Here is a 14,377-nt window from a genome sequence, read left to right as displayed (position 1 = left end):
CCCGTTTTCAATTGATAAAATGTAAGTTAAGTGTAGTTCGAAAGGATGTATGATTCCCTTGTCACTTCTTCATTTTCCATTTCGTTTTCCTTTTTTTTTTTCCCGAGACAGCTCGGATATTAACGAATCCCGGCAAATGTTTAAAACGGTTGTCTCATCTTGTCTCACCCTTTGTTTAGGAGATGCTATACTTGCAAGATGAAACGAAGCATTAGGACAAATTCTTTCTTTGCCAAGTTTCCGAAGCTACCTCTAGGACAGCTCATTATGCTAATATACTTCTGGTCGGTGGACCTGAGCCGCAAGAAGACGTCGCGGATGTTGGCCATCGCCAACAACCTGGTTTGCAAAGTATTTCGTGCCTTAGAGGATATTTGTTCCGTGGACTTGGCGACAAATCCATTTCTCCCGTTTCCGGTCGGAGGAGCGGCTGTTGTGAAATGTGACGAGAGTAAATTTAACCATAAAGCAAAGGTAAATTCAAAGCTTGCTAAGTTTAAGTAGCAGCATTTAATCAAACAAATTCTACCCAAGCTGATATGGTCTTATTCATAAAAACTCTTTAAAATATTACTCAAAGTACACAATTAGCAACAAGATCTAAACAAACTTAATTGAAAGTGTTTTACTAAAATTGATAGTTTAAAATAGACTGTGCTGGACAAATCAGTTTTCTGACTGTGGATTGCAGACTGCATTAGCAAACAATCTTTGTTAAAACATTTTACGATGATCGAAGCAGTTACATAGAAAAAGTTATGACGATATCTTCTCTATTAGTACAACAGGGGAAGACGAGCCCCTGACTTATGGGTGTTTGGCGTTCTATACACAGCCTCAAGTCCAGCCAAAGGCTTCTACCAGGTAGTTAGGCGTAGGGATCGGGCAACTCTTTTGCCAATTTTGGCCAAGTGCTTGCAACCAGGAAGCACAGTGTACACAGACGACTGGGGAGCATATCGCAACTTACAAAGACACTTGCCAAACCGAGTTGCCCGTCATCGGGTTGTCGTTCACTCGGAAAATTTTGTGGATCCCGCAACTGGTATCCATACACAAGAAGCTGAGTCGGCGTGGGCCAACTTGAAAATGCCTCTTAAAGCACGGCGAGGAATATCCCGCGATGACCTCCAGGCCTACCTTGATGATAGAATGTGGAGGCAGTGGCGAGGTCTTGACGACATAATTGCTAATTTCTTGCCTGTGCTGGCCTCGCAATACACCAACTACACAGTACAGTAGGCTTATTTTTGCAATCTAGTGAATTATCGATCGAGTCCTCCAATTATTAAAATGAAGTCCTCCAAAGATTAAAATGAAAGATGAAGTTGTGTTCTCCAGTGAATATTCACTTTCTCTTTTATTACTTCCTTTCAACTCTTACATCAACGTAGGTGCGTCATTGTTCACCTTTCAATTCCAGCAAATTTCACAGCTGTGTCGAATATTCTGTCGCTCCTTTAATTATGCGGCCCCAGGAAATGAACATGTCGGCATCATTTTCTGTGAGAATTGCTCTGAAGCCTGCTTTTTCACAATTAAATTCCTTTTATTTTCAAGTTCATTACCCGTGTACTTAAGAAATGTATTTGAACTAAACAAAGAAACAAGCTGAGAAATTGACAAGGTATGAAAGTAATAGAACAAACGAGATAAAATCTTTGCTATTGAGTTTCGATTTGCATCGGCTTTCATCAAGAACATGAAAGTCTCTTATTATAATGAGTTACCCGTGCAAAATAAATAAGTTATTGCAAAAGTTTTTGGAAGAGAATTTAACTGGATCTTATTATTTCTGTTTTTTTTCCTGCTTATAGTTTTAAAATTACACCGGAAGCTTTAAAAATTCTAGTATTTCCCACACCTTCCAATAACCCGCACCAACCGTTTGTGGAAAAACGAACAGATTACCAGCGGGTAATCGGCCGGAAACTACAGTCCTACATCAGGAAGGTGTCATAATCTAGCACCTAGACGAGTCTCTTGGGAGCATTTTCCACTTTTCCGGGAATAGTGACAAACGAAAGTGTGAAATTTTGATATTCGAAATTATTAGTCCCGCGGCGTACATTTACGCAACACGCCTTTCACATTTTTAGCTACTCCAACTTTAGATGCCGATATCTAGACAACCAATCAGAATATCGAAAAAAAGCCCGACAAACCTTTGTTAATTAATGCCGCCAATTTGCTTGTGCGGCGGCATCGGATACCCGATAAATTCGATAGAAGAGCTCTTGGTCGGTTCACGCCTTATCGAGTCCTGACGCTTCCTAAAAGGAAAACTCGCTTGCATTATATTTTTTCGCGCAAAGTGCTTCATTAAGCTCTTTTCCGATACATAGTTTTCTAGGATTTTAGTGAAACTTACGAATTTTGCGGGCTTTCCTCAATTTCAGCGCTGACGGTCTTTAACTATATAATTACTCTGCAACCGTAAAAGATCTTAAAAGACCAGGTTTTGTTCTACGATTGTGAATTGCTTTTTCAGTCTCTTTGAATTTTTACATTGTATGATGCGTAAAATCATTGTTAGCTTCCTCACAACTTTATTTCCTTTCGGAAATAGAAGAGCTAACCAACATAGGCAATCACTGAACAGAGAGACGAAGTCTTAATTAACCACAAACAACCCCAAGAGAGACGCTAGTCTTATAAAAATGGCTCCCTATCCTCGATAATATGTTACGTATTCCACAAGCATCAAGATGGCTAGCAGTGATAGCTCTTCCTCTTCAAGCAGCGATTCTTTACCTTCTGGACGAGAAATTAGACGCGAATTGGTATGGCTTAAGGAGAAAGTTAAGTCCACCCCACGTGGGCACAACTGGGATTTATTGAATCGGGATGGAAGGGTGCAAGAGGTCTGTTTCACCACGGGAATGAGCAAAAAGCAGACTCGGGAAGCAATCGTCACGACTTTTCCAGGATTGCGCGGCATCAAAGATAAAAGGTATGACTTTCATTCGTTTGCTTGATTTACAGAAAATATTCTCTCATGCTTGATACAGAATTGAAATAAAATGAAGGAGAAGGCAGACTTCTTAGGTTCCCGTTTTCTAGGCAGGTGCAAGACAAACAAAAGGAAAATAAACATAACTTGGCCCACACGTGGCTACGCCACCCAGAAATATCTTCTGTCACTTCTACCGATCCATCACCTAAAATGCTAACGTGAAAAGTTCTACGCTTGGAAGGTTCTGAGGCTTCCTGCATTCTTAGAGGATAACTTTCTTTGCTTCCCGCGTCATTAAAATGACCGACCGAGTAGGAGAACATGTCTGTTCCAGACTGGAACAATTGCTGATTCTGAAGGAGCGATACAATCAGACATCTATATTTCGAACCCTCATTTGCCTGATATCTCCAACAAAGAATTATTTCCCCTCCTTATTAAAATGGTGTTCTACCCTAGCTATATAACAGTTACTCGTGACGACAATTTTTGTTTCAACACTTTTTTTCCAAGTTATAAGCGGCTTATGCATGCCGCGGCAAAAATTTAGTGCGAGTGCGAGCGGCGAAGATTGCTAAACCATGAGTCCCAATCAGTTTCCATGCATTCTTTCACCATTCCATGTTGAAAATAGCAAGAGTGGCGACTAAAAAACCTTTGGATATTTCTGAAACAAACTGGAACTCGACCTACTGATCTCCTCGCGTTTCTCATCGCTTGTTTCATCCCTCCAAAGAGCAACGTCAGCTTTGGAAGCTGACAACGACTTCTCCCCTTTAATGTTTATTTCCAGCCCTTGTAATATGTGTGTATCAAACACGTTAAGAATTACGGAAACAGGCTGTACACACTTAACTAATACATGTTAAAAATAAACCTTACGCAAGGTGAGAGGTTTCTCGGTAGATTTCATTACACAATTCATGGTTAACCACACGTAAACGTTAGCTTCCCTCGTATCAACTTTACCTAAATCCATTTGTGATAACATGGCGGCGAAGAGCTCACACCAAAATGGTGTGTTTAAACGTAGAAATAACCTTGCGCAAACACAAAGAACCGATTACTAGATATGGAAAATGTAAAACATTTCAAGCATTTCAAAATTTAATAAAATTCGTATATTTACGTCGACGATGAAAAGGAACGCCGGGCAAACCTTACCGTGGGCCTGCCACAGGCATCCCACTGAATAACGAGTGTTTAAACCAGTAGACTTAAAAACTCATAAGGAAGTCAATAGGTCAGCTCAGAGTTTGAATGGTCAAGGAGGTCGAAAGGATCAATCCGGTAATATAAATAAATTTTAACTTTTTCCACTAAGTTACCAACAAGATTATTCTTGTGTTTTTACTATCTCATAACCATTACTGGACTGGATGTTTTAATCTCGTTTTTCATAGGAGAGGTTTGCTGGCGCGGCATATGCATACCCTAACCCTATGCAAACAAGTATAAAGAAAACCCATTAAGTTGCTGTTTAACTAACAAGTTTACATTCTACGATCTCTACAGCTGACTTTTTGATATAATTTTTAGCATTCATATTTACAAGTCCACAAGTAGAGGGAGCAGGATGGAGAGGGTGTTAAAAGGCATACCCGCTGCAAAGTCAATTTTACAGAAATGCGGCACGACCACGAGAAAAATTTTCATCTTGGTCAGAGAAAACCCAGGTTAAGATTTATTATTATACATATTGAATTATTCTGATTACTGTTCTTCATTACTTTCCAGTAAAAAGTAAGGAAAAACTGCTTGAAATATTGGTTAATACTCATTTAAGTTAGGAAAAATGCATCTGTCTAAATAAACATAACATTCAGGATCAGAACCTGCCATCAATTTTCAATTTTAACAGTTGGACATAATTCAAAATGGGCAAGCTCGAATGAAAATTAATCAGCAATGTTTCATGATCAGTATCACAATAGGTACTTCTGAAAATGCATAACAATAATGTTGAAATGTGAAGTTGATAGTAAAGAATTTTGTCCTATAGGTGGACACTACCCAAACACTACTGCCCCAAAAAAGACAACAACTGAGAAAAGCGAAGGTACTGTATTCCCTTAATGCATTTAATGCTTATTGCTTGGGCAAATAGAACTCTGATTCCTGTCATTTTTTAATGACTGCTTTAAAAGGCAGTGTCATTTACATGATTTAGACCAAGTCACCCATATTGATGAGAATACAAAAAATTACTGTAACAGTGCTGTGTACATACCGACTAGTCTTGTAAAATAGAACTATGTTTGTACTAACATTCAAACAAAGATTACTTTCCCCTAAAATTTCTTAAGCTTTGTATGCGATTGAAAGTTTTCAACCACACATAATTTCCAGCTGATAGTTTGAACTTAAAAAAACACTTTTTCAAATGCAAAAATATCAACAAAAGGACAAATTTCATGTACAATTACTGCCTTTTCATGTATCATAAACAACACCCAAAAATGTTGTCATCTTTCAGCAAAAAGGCGGGCGATAACATAACACAACAAAATCTAAAGCAAATGTCACGTTTCTTGGTAAAACAATAGCATCAAAATGCATAAATATAATAATATAATATAATAATTGTATTTTTCCACACACAGAATTAATTTTAGCTAAAACATCTGAAAATTTTCTTGTGTCAAATTGGATCAAAAAATTTCTCGGAGTTGACTCCACTCATGATATTCAACTATTGATAAATGTCTAAGAAAATTCTATAAACATTTCATTTAACTAGTCAAGTAGCACAAGGGTCAGGGACAATTGCCCTAGGGAAAGAAGGAGCAGAAGATTCCCCTAATTTAGAGAAAATGAAAAGGGTAAGTAAATTCCTTAAACTACAAATTAAACCAAAATAATTATTGTTGCTGGATACCTTTTTTCAAAGTAACAAATAATTTAAACCCCCAATGTGCAAAAACATGTTCTGAGTTTAATTTGCTGCCATAACTGGTGAAAATTTGACATAACCGTGGTGGAAAAGGAGTTGAGTAGTATAATTGTTGTGGTTTAACTTTCTGCGAAAAAGAAATGCAAATTAATTTCATGGTCAATTATTGTTCAAACAGCCCTCTCTCCTCTCAGTGTTGATGTCTCTTTTTCATGTGGTCATAAATTATTGTTGCCAACATCAACAAAGGGGAAATTATACTTGAACAATTGCAACCAAATTGAGGATGATCTTCAAATAACAAATTTACATTGTGGTAAGCTGTCTATGCTGCATGCTTTGGGTGTTTGACTTTTCTCAATATATCAAAGAACTGAAAAATAACCAATACTTTGATATCAGGTAAAAGCCATGAGACAGAAACGTCTCACCCAAGAACCTGCTGGGGACTGTTTCCTCATAGAGGTTCTCCTTGAAGATAGCAGGGAAATAAAAAGAAATTTTTCACAAAAAGGAACATATCAAGTGAGTTCTCTGAAACAGTTGACTGCCAACTCATTACAAATAAAATAGCTTAAAGTACAATAAGGCACATATATATATATATATATATATATATATATATATATTATGAGAGGAAAAAAAGGACGTAACTACATTTCCCGACAAGCCTGTTTCGTGAATCGCTTCACTCTTCAGGGGTTTAGGGTTTTAATATATATATATATAAAATGCCTACACTCTATACAATGTCACACATGGCCTTTAATAATGGAGCATCAACATACTTACATTCTTTCTCATCAATTGATTTACAGGAGGTGTATGACTGGGTTGGGCAGGAGACTTCCCAACAGTATTTTACATTGCATCAATTTGGATCTGGTTTTTTTTCTGATGCAAAGCTTCACAACAAAAATCTCCTCCAATCAGAAAAACTGTGCCTGATAACTAGGGTAAGTAACGTGTAAAAGGATCTTGAAAGAGCCACGTAGTAACAATTAAATTCAAAAAACTGGTTTATGTCTATGTTGTTTCACAGAAACATGATGAAGCAACTGAAATATTTGGAAAAGATGATGAGGTGAGAAAAAAATCACACATGGATCCTTTCCTTCCTTACTTTTTTTTTCCATTGATCATATTAATTTTGTAACAGTTGTAGTTAACATTCAAACTCTGGTTGATTACAGGTGTCTTTCTATGGGAATTTTGATCCCGATCAATCCCTTGATTCCACCATTCCTGGTAAGCAGAAAATTTTCTTTACAGAAGTTTCCATTAATACATTCCTCAAACAAAAGAGGGATCCCTCAATGCCACGTTTCTGGTACGTAGAACATTCCTTTCGTAGAAGAGGAAAAATTCCATGCAGATAGTACAAACAGCAATCACAAGGTAAAATTGCATGTGATAAATGACCCTTGAAAGTCCCCATTCACTTTCCAACATGATGGCCAATTATACCATGGAAAAAAATTAAGCTGTAAACCTAGGTACTTGTTTCTGCACTTCTAAATATAGCAAACTTGAAATAAAGTAACAAGAAACCCCCTATAAAGTTATATTTTTCTAGGCTCATAAGCATAAAGGAAATTTGCCTGTGAACTGCAACATTAAAAAAATCAAGGCCTTTTTCTTTACCTTTAAAGATGACAAAGACAAGGGAGAGCACAGAGATAAGGTTGAGGAGAACAAGACTTTAAGTGAGGGTACGATTTGACAAACACAAAGTGTCGTGGCTAGTGAATTTCTTCAGCTTTCTAATTTGCTCAAAGCATTCCAAAATGGGAAATTCCACTCCCAGATGACCAACCCTGGTGAAAAACCTCACAGGATCTTTGAGGATCTTCAAGGATTGACAAAGACCTGCCAAAGATCCTTAAGGACAAGGATCTTTAAAAGATCTTTAAAGGATCTGTAAAAGATCCTCAAAGATCTTTGTAAGCAAAAACGTTTGTTAAGATCCTCAAGGATTTGATAAAGATCCTCAAAGGATATTTCAAAGATCCTCATAAGGATCCTCACAAAGTTCTTTTCAAGGATCCTTCAAGATCCTCAAGGATTTAGCAAGGATCTTTCAAAGACCCTCAAAAGATCCTTTCAAGGATCCTTTCAAGATCTTTGTAAGGATCCTTAAGGATTTAATCAGGATCTTGCAAGGATCCTAGTCAAGATCTTTGCAGGATCTTTTTGAGGATCTTTCAAGATCCTCAAGGATTTAATGAGGATCTTTTAAAGACCTTCCAAAGATCCTTTCAAGGATCCTATTAAGATCTTTGCAAGGATCCTTAAGGATTTGATCAGGATCTTACAAGGATCCTAGTCAAGATCTTTGCAAGATCTTTTCAAGGATCCTTCAAGATCCTCAAGGATTTAATGAGGATCTTTTAAAGACCTACAAAAGATCCTTTCAAGGATCCTGTAAAGATCTTTGCCAGGATCCTTAGGAATTTGATCAGGATCTTACAAGGATCCTTAAGTCAAGATCTTTGCAGGATCTTTTCAAGGATCCTTCAGGATCCTCAAGGATTTAATGAGGATCTTTTAAAGACCTTCAAAAGAACCTTTTAGAGATCCTGCTAAGATCTTTGCTACGATCCTTAAGAATTTGATCAGGAGTTACAAGGATCCTAGTCAAGATCTTTGCATGATCTGTTCTACAATCCTTCAAGATCCTCATGGAATTGAAAAGCATCTTCCAAATATCTTTAAAAGATTCATTTCATGATTTTGTACAGCTCTTTGTAAGGATCCTTTTTGAATTTGATGTGGATCTCAAAAGCAACTTTGTCAAGATCTCTACCACATCTCTGCATTATGAATTAGGTTCCTTTGAAATCCTCAAGTAATTTCAAACATAACAAAATTGTATATTGAGGGCTCACTGTTTTATAATTTAAACACAACAAGGAATTTTCGCAGAAAATTATTGTGCAATGATTGTAATGAAGGTTACTGCATAGCAACGCCATGCTCGAAGCTTTCGGGAAACTTTGTGACTACTTACATGACAACAAATAGTGTTTTGCATTATGGGATAGGAATTTATACGCGCCGAGATTTTTAACGGTCCCATAAAAACATAAGAAGCTCGTTGTTACGGCAAATATCATCGACAATGGTCGGAACTAAAGGGAAAATGTACACAGAAATAAAAGTAAAGGAAAGGCGTTTTCTGGAGTTCAGAAACAAGCGAAAAGAGAGACAGAAACAACCGAAATCGTCAATCAAACTCCAAGCAGGTCTCGCGATTGCTCTGACTCAGGGGCTGAATGAAAAGAATTCATTGGTACTTCTGGAAAGAAAATGAAGATGCCATCCTCGCCTAATGATTCTTGCTCTGAGCACTTGGAGAGTGAGGATGCAAATGATGTGTTACAGGGACAAGGATACAGGCTTATCGATCTAGAGAGATTCTCCTCGACGCTCACTGAAGGACATGTTTCTGAAGAAGGTGTGAATTTACTTGGTTCTGTGTAACCAACTTAAAAAGCTCTTTTAGAGGTTTTCATATGAATTCCCGAAAACACTTCTTTTGTACCTCAGGATGTATTAGTTCAATTAATCTGAGGTTTTCAGGGCTGTATCCTCTTACTGAGTTGAGTTGGATAAGCTGACAGTTTCTCTATAAGCTGAATTTTAAGTAAGATATTGTGGAATAACTCACCTAATAATCACGGTGAACTTTGAACGGGCACTGTGCCCATAATATAAACGACTCCAAAAGTTCCTCAGCTCATCCAAAAGAACGACCCTAGTACTTTGTTTTGACACTAAAAACACTTGATTTCATGCAATCTTTGTGCAGTTATCTTTTCTCAAGTATACCTAGGTTTTTCACACCATGTGGTGGACAAATTGATCTGATGTCAAATAACAAATTGGTTTAGGGCAACATATTAGTTATATTCAGTATGTGTGATTCCTAAGCTTTCCTTTGGTATATAGGTTAATATGGTTTAGAAATATAGTCATTGAAATACTCTTGTTTGCCTTTTTTTTCATGTTTACCCCCTCTGTAAGAGTAGTCTGAGTCTGGTCATAGTCTAGTCTTAGTCAAGTTGAACACATATATTTTGGTCTTCTTATCTTTGAGCTGGACTGTTGCCAGATTTTTTGGAAAATGAAAATCTTAGTACTAACCTAAAGTCTGAACAGAAATAGTGTAGAAGTAGTCCTACTAGAAGAGGATGGGTAATTTTCGTTTAGCAATTAAAAAAGTTTTATCTTCATTTTTTTATGTTTGGTTCAATTTTTCTTTTTAACTTAGTATGAGGATTTAAGTATGCTTATTTTCTTGTCAAAATTTCGAAGGTTCTATAACATTCTTGCTAAGATCTTCAACAATCTTCCATTTCCTTGCCAGGATCTTCAAGGTTCACTGACATTCTTGTCAAGATCTTTAAGGATCTTCAAATCTCTTGCAAAGATCTTTAATTTGGCTGTCAAAATCTTCAAGGATCTTTCTTTTTTTTGCCAAGATCTTCAAAGATCTTTCAAGTTATTGCCAAGATCTTTAAGGGTCTTTTATTTTCTTTCCAAGATCTTTAAGGATCTTCAAAATTTTCAACAAGATCCTTGAAGATCTTGGCAAGAAAATGAGAGATCCTCAAAGATCTTAACAAGAATTTGGAAGATCCTCAAAGAATTTTCAAAGATCTTTAAAGGATCTTCAAAGTTCATGTAAAGATCTTTGAAGATCCAGACAAGATCTTCAAGGATCTTGACAGGAAAATGAAAGATCCTTAAAGATCTTGGCAAGAAAGTGAAAGATCCTCGAAGATCTTGGCAAGAAAATCAAAGATCCTTGAAGATCTTGGCAAGAAAATCAAAGATCCTTGAAGATCTTGGCAAGAAAATCAAAGATCCTTGAAGATCTTGGCAAGAAAATCAAAGATCCTTGAAGATCTTGGCAAGAAAATCAAAGATCCTTAAAGATCTTGGCAAGAAAATCAAAGATCCTTGAAGATCTTGGCAAGAAAATCAAAGATCCTTGAAGATCTTGGCAAGAAAATCAAAGATCCTTGAAGATCTTGGCAAGAAAATCAAAGATCCTTAAAGATCTTGGCAAGAAAATCAAAGATCCTTGAAGATCTTGGCAAGAAAATGAAGGATCCTTGAAGATCTTAACAAGAATTTTGAAGATCCTCATGAAGATCCTCAAGAGGATCCTCAAAGGTCCTCATGAAGATCTTGAAAGATCCTTAAAGATCCTTGAAAGATTTTCACCAGGGAATAGCAAAACCATATAAACAACTCACCACAACAATTTCTTCTTACTATACCCACAGAACTAGAAAAGAAGAAAAAGAAGAAGACACGGAAGAGAAGAAAGAAGAAAAATATTACATCTCTGCAAGAAGGCAACAAAGAAACTAGTGAAAGAGTAGAAGCTGTAAATGAGAGCAACAATTAGCCTTTAGTGACTGTGCAGTGCCTTGTACTTAGCCTTAAGTTTTCTTTTCATTCCTGTCATAAAGTTTTCTTTGTAAATATGATGAAAATAAATGATATCAAGTTTTCCAACATGTATTAGTTGTTTGGTATATTTGACAACATTTTCCAGAGGCAAAGAGATCATTGAGCTATAATAAATATGCTACAGATAATAACAATTTTTGTTTTGGTCATCATGGTCATTAACCAAATATATTCCCCTCATTATTTGTTTCTTAAAAACTCTAACAAAATCATTTTATATATCAAAGCTCTCTTTCTAAAACTATCCTTTTTTCTGCGTCGTGATAGAAAGATTGGTGATCCAAGACCAACCGAAGCAATCTCATCTCTGTAATAATCTGGAAAATTTTCTGAAACACTAACATGTAAGAACATTTTTTTGTAGCGAAGTTAGATTTCTCATTTTAATTTGTATTTATTTTGATTATATCCCTGAGATAAAAAGATGGTTTACGAGGAAAAACTCATTTTAAGAAAGAAATTATCATTCATGTCTTTAAGATCGAATATCCTATAAATACAGTCTTCATTAAAGAAAAAAAAAAACTAAAACAGCACAGTATGATAAAATATTCCTTGCATTGACACATGAAGTTTCAGGAACATTTGACCTTTATTTTTCAAAATTTATATCTTTGAGATGGTTATAATTTCTGCCATCCCTCGTTGTGGAGGAATGAAGTAACTTTAGTATTGGGCCTGGAAGCTTTGAACTTTATTCGATACACATATTCAATGCTTTTTTCTATGTGCTGAAATATATGCTACCAGCCATATGGATAAGTTGAACATTGTTTGGCATACGGTAACAGTATTTGCTTGAGTAGTTTTTGTAGTCCTGGAGTAACTCCGTAAATGATGTCCTGGCCAAAAGAATCAACAAAGCGCGGAGGCGATCGGGATATTCTGCTGGGATATGTGTGTTCTCAGTTAAGAGAGTGTATAGAAACGCATCTAGTTCTAGCTTGACTGCACTTTCACATAGCTCAACATGTTTCGGAGGCCATGATATCGTACTAATATTTGGGAGAAGTGCATCACGGAAGTACAGGCCAGCTTGCTGAATTTCCTTGATTTGAGATGCACAGATTTTGGGGTAGAACAAAAAGCTTTCTATTATCCAGGAGATCTTCAAATTGCAATAAGTCACCCAATTCTGTTTCCAACTTTCTCCAAAAATTTTCAGTGTGGATTTGAGTATTTCATTAGCGTACATTGATCGCATGTAAGACGTCAACTTCTCTCAGGTCAACCACCTGATAAGCCTTGGATTTTCCAATACATGTGATCGAAGAAACTCAAACAATTGTTCAAAGCTTTGCGATGTAAAAATAACTTCTTAATATTCGATCACCAGCTTTCGAACGTTTGCAAGTATTTAAGTTAACGAGCAGAAAATAATACTTAGTCTTTTATTTTTGTTTCCTTTGTTAATAATTTTTGACTTTTAGAAGCCTAATCTCTCTACATTTTGGGCAAAATGCCTCATAAATCGTCAAGGTTACACAAGAACTTCAACGCACTTACCAGGCAGCGATGCTGCCATCTTGGAAATTATTCATGATGCCTTTCGAGTTCAATCTATGTTTTGAACTAGTTTTCTTTTAAATGAAATCGTAAAATTGTGGCTTTTAGCCCAAAATTATTTTGAAATCATGTTTTATGTTGAAGATACTGATTTATCTTCTTTAAAGAAAAAACGAAGAAGTCATTTGAAATAATCGTTTTATTGTCAGCCTCGTTTCCACGTTAAAGCAGCATCTTTTTCAATAAAGGAGTACGCAAGAAAATGGCGAGAGTTACTCTTTCACGGTTGCTATCGAGTGAATTTGATAAGTCTTTCACATAATCTTTCATCAGGTAACACTCGCATTTTCTACCCCTGAGAGGTAATGAGAACATTCTCTGGCCCATGGAATATTCTTGTTGCGTGCACAACACGCGTGCTATGGTGTATTTCAATCGAAGGATTTCACACTGAACATGATTCAGTTTGCTAAATCAAGGTAGCGATTTTTTTTCGGATAAAAGACAAATATGGAAGGTTCACATTGTGAAATTTTTAAGCTGATGTTGTTTCAAGATTTTGATTTTGCTTCACTAAAAAAAATGAAGTAAAAATGGCATTTCTTTCATTCTGTAACAACTTTGAGCTCAAGTCGTATTTTTTAGAAATTGCCTTTAGTTAGTAAAATGATATGCATCTTACAATTGGAGTGTTCAACATGACGGATGATAGTCATGAGTTTTTTTTTCCAGCTCTGGGTATTCATCATTTAACCATATATCACACACTGGAGGCACTTGACTTCATCTTCTTTTGCAACAGGCACAGTTACAGTGGCCATGGCATCAAGTCAGGAGCTCTTCCTTCCATTTCTTTAATAAGCTGCAAAATTAAAGTAAATTGGACAAAAATTTCGACATGGAATTTTGAATGACGCACAAGTATAATGTGGTTGTGAAAAAAAAAAATGTTAATCACAAAACAAGTTGTAAATGTAATATTGTTAAAAGACAAAATTGACTTTCTAGCAAGAATTTTCATTATAGGTGTTTTTTGACTTATTTAAACGTTGAAAATGGAAATGATATATTACCATAAGCCAGTCAGTAAAAATTGTAATAAGCCAGTTGATCATTTCTTATTCCTTTTGGCGGTCTTATGTTAACACGTTCGACACCTCTTTTTCTTAGAGGTGACCTGGGGTGTAAACATGTAGTACTTTTCATACGCCCTTTCTTCTCTGAATTTTCTGTTTATTCTGTCGCAGTCTGTAGCAGTCTTCGAGGACTATTTTCTCTTAGGGTATCTCCTCGACTATGATTTGAATTATGTTAGTAGGTTAATTATAATTTTTATATTGTCAATCTTGTTTCTGTTTTGCCCGAACTTGACTGTATGACTGAGAAATTTAAGGTAATATAATCAAATAGCACTTAGCTCTCTTGGAGGCGGTACCTTGGGTACGCCCTTTCTTCTCTGAATTTTCTGTTTTTTCTTCGAGGAATTATAATTTTTACATTGTCAACCTTGTTTCTGTTTTGCCCGAACTTGACTGTAT

At 36.2% G+C, this 14,377-nt stretch overlaps 3 protein-coding genes across 3 annotated transcripts; all 3 read left to right on the top strand.

The window, feature by feature from the left end:
* The first annotated feature begins 252 nt into the window (after nt 1-252).
* Nucleotides 253-1,321, top strand: LOC149039438 (uncharacterized). Its single transcript, XM_089185634.1, has 2 exons — nt 253-474; nt 781-1,321. Exons 1-2 carry the CDS (start codon nt 268-270, stop codon nt 1,240-1,242), a joined length of 669 nt encoding a protein of 222 aa, XP_089041760.1. The 5' UTR covers nt 253-267; the 3' UTR covers nt 1,243-1,321.
* Nucleotides 1,322-2,233: 912 nt separating this feature from the next.
* LOC149039437 (uncharacterized) lies at nt 2,234-4,637 on the top strand. The gene is made up of 2 exons (XM_089185805.1): nt 2,234-2,953; nt 4,496-4,637. Exons 1-2 carry the CDS (start codon nt 2,709-2,711, stop codon nt 4,635-4,637), a joined length of 387 nt encoding a protein of 128 aa, XP_089041931.1. The 5' UTR covers nt 2,234-2,708.
* A 713-nt stretch (nt 4,638-5,350) lies between these two features.
* Nucleotides 5,351-11,525, top strand: LOC149039436 (uncharacterized). Its single transcript, XM_089185617.1, has 7 exons — nt 5,351-5,778; nt 6,252-6,374; nt 6,668-6,805; nt 6,892-6,933; nt 7,043-7,097; nt 7,502-7,561; nt 11,144-11,525. The coding sequence occupies exons 1-7, from the start codon at nt 5,770-5,772 to the stop codon at nt 11,266-11,268; spliced, it is 552 nt and encodes a 183-aa protein (XP_089041743.1). The 5' UTR covers nt 5,351-5,769; the 3' UTR covers nt 11,269-11,525.
* The last annotated feature ends 2,852 nt before the right edge of the window (nt 11,526-14,377 follow it).

The sequence above is a fragment of the Pocillopora damicornis genome, chromosome 10 (assembly GCF_964200805.1).
Source record: "Pocillopora damicornis chromosome 10, jaPocDami1.2, whole genome shotgun sequence".
Classification (NCBI taxonomy): Eukaryota; Metazoa; Cnidaria; class Anthozoa; order Scleractinia; family Pocilloporidae; genus Pocillopora; species Pocillopora damicornis.
Note: the sequence above shows the minus strand (reverse complement) of the source record. Positions and strands in the feature narration are given on the sequence as shown.

Bases quoted from the DNA above. Each gene is read 5' to 3' on its own strand.
- LOC149039438 (XM_089185634.1), top strand. From the start codon at position 268: ATGCTAATATACTTCTGGTCGGTGGACCTGAGCCGCAAGAAGACGTCG. The intron at 475-780 runs GTAAATTCAAAG...CTTCTCTATTAG, and splicing joins AATTTAACCATAAAGCAAAG to TACAACAGGGGAAGACGAGC.
- LOC149039437 (XM_089185805.1), top strand. From the start codon at position 2,709: ATGGCTAGCAGTGATAGCTCTTCCTCTTCAAGCAGCGATTCTTTACCT. The intron at 2,954-4,495 runs GTATGACTTTCA...TATAATTTTTAG, and splicing joins CGCGGCATCAAAGATAAAAG to CATTCATATTTACAAGTCCA.
- LOC149039436 (XM_089185617.1), top strand. The intron at 6,375-6,667 runs GTGAGTTCTCTG...ATTGATTTACAG, and splicing joins CACAAAAAGGAACATATCAA to GAGGTGTATGACTGGGTTGG. The intron at 6,806-6,891 runs GTAAGTAACGTG...GTTGTTTCACAG, and splicing joins AACTGTGCCTGATAACTAGG to AAACATGATGAAGCAACTGA.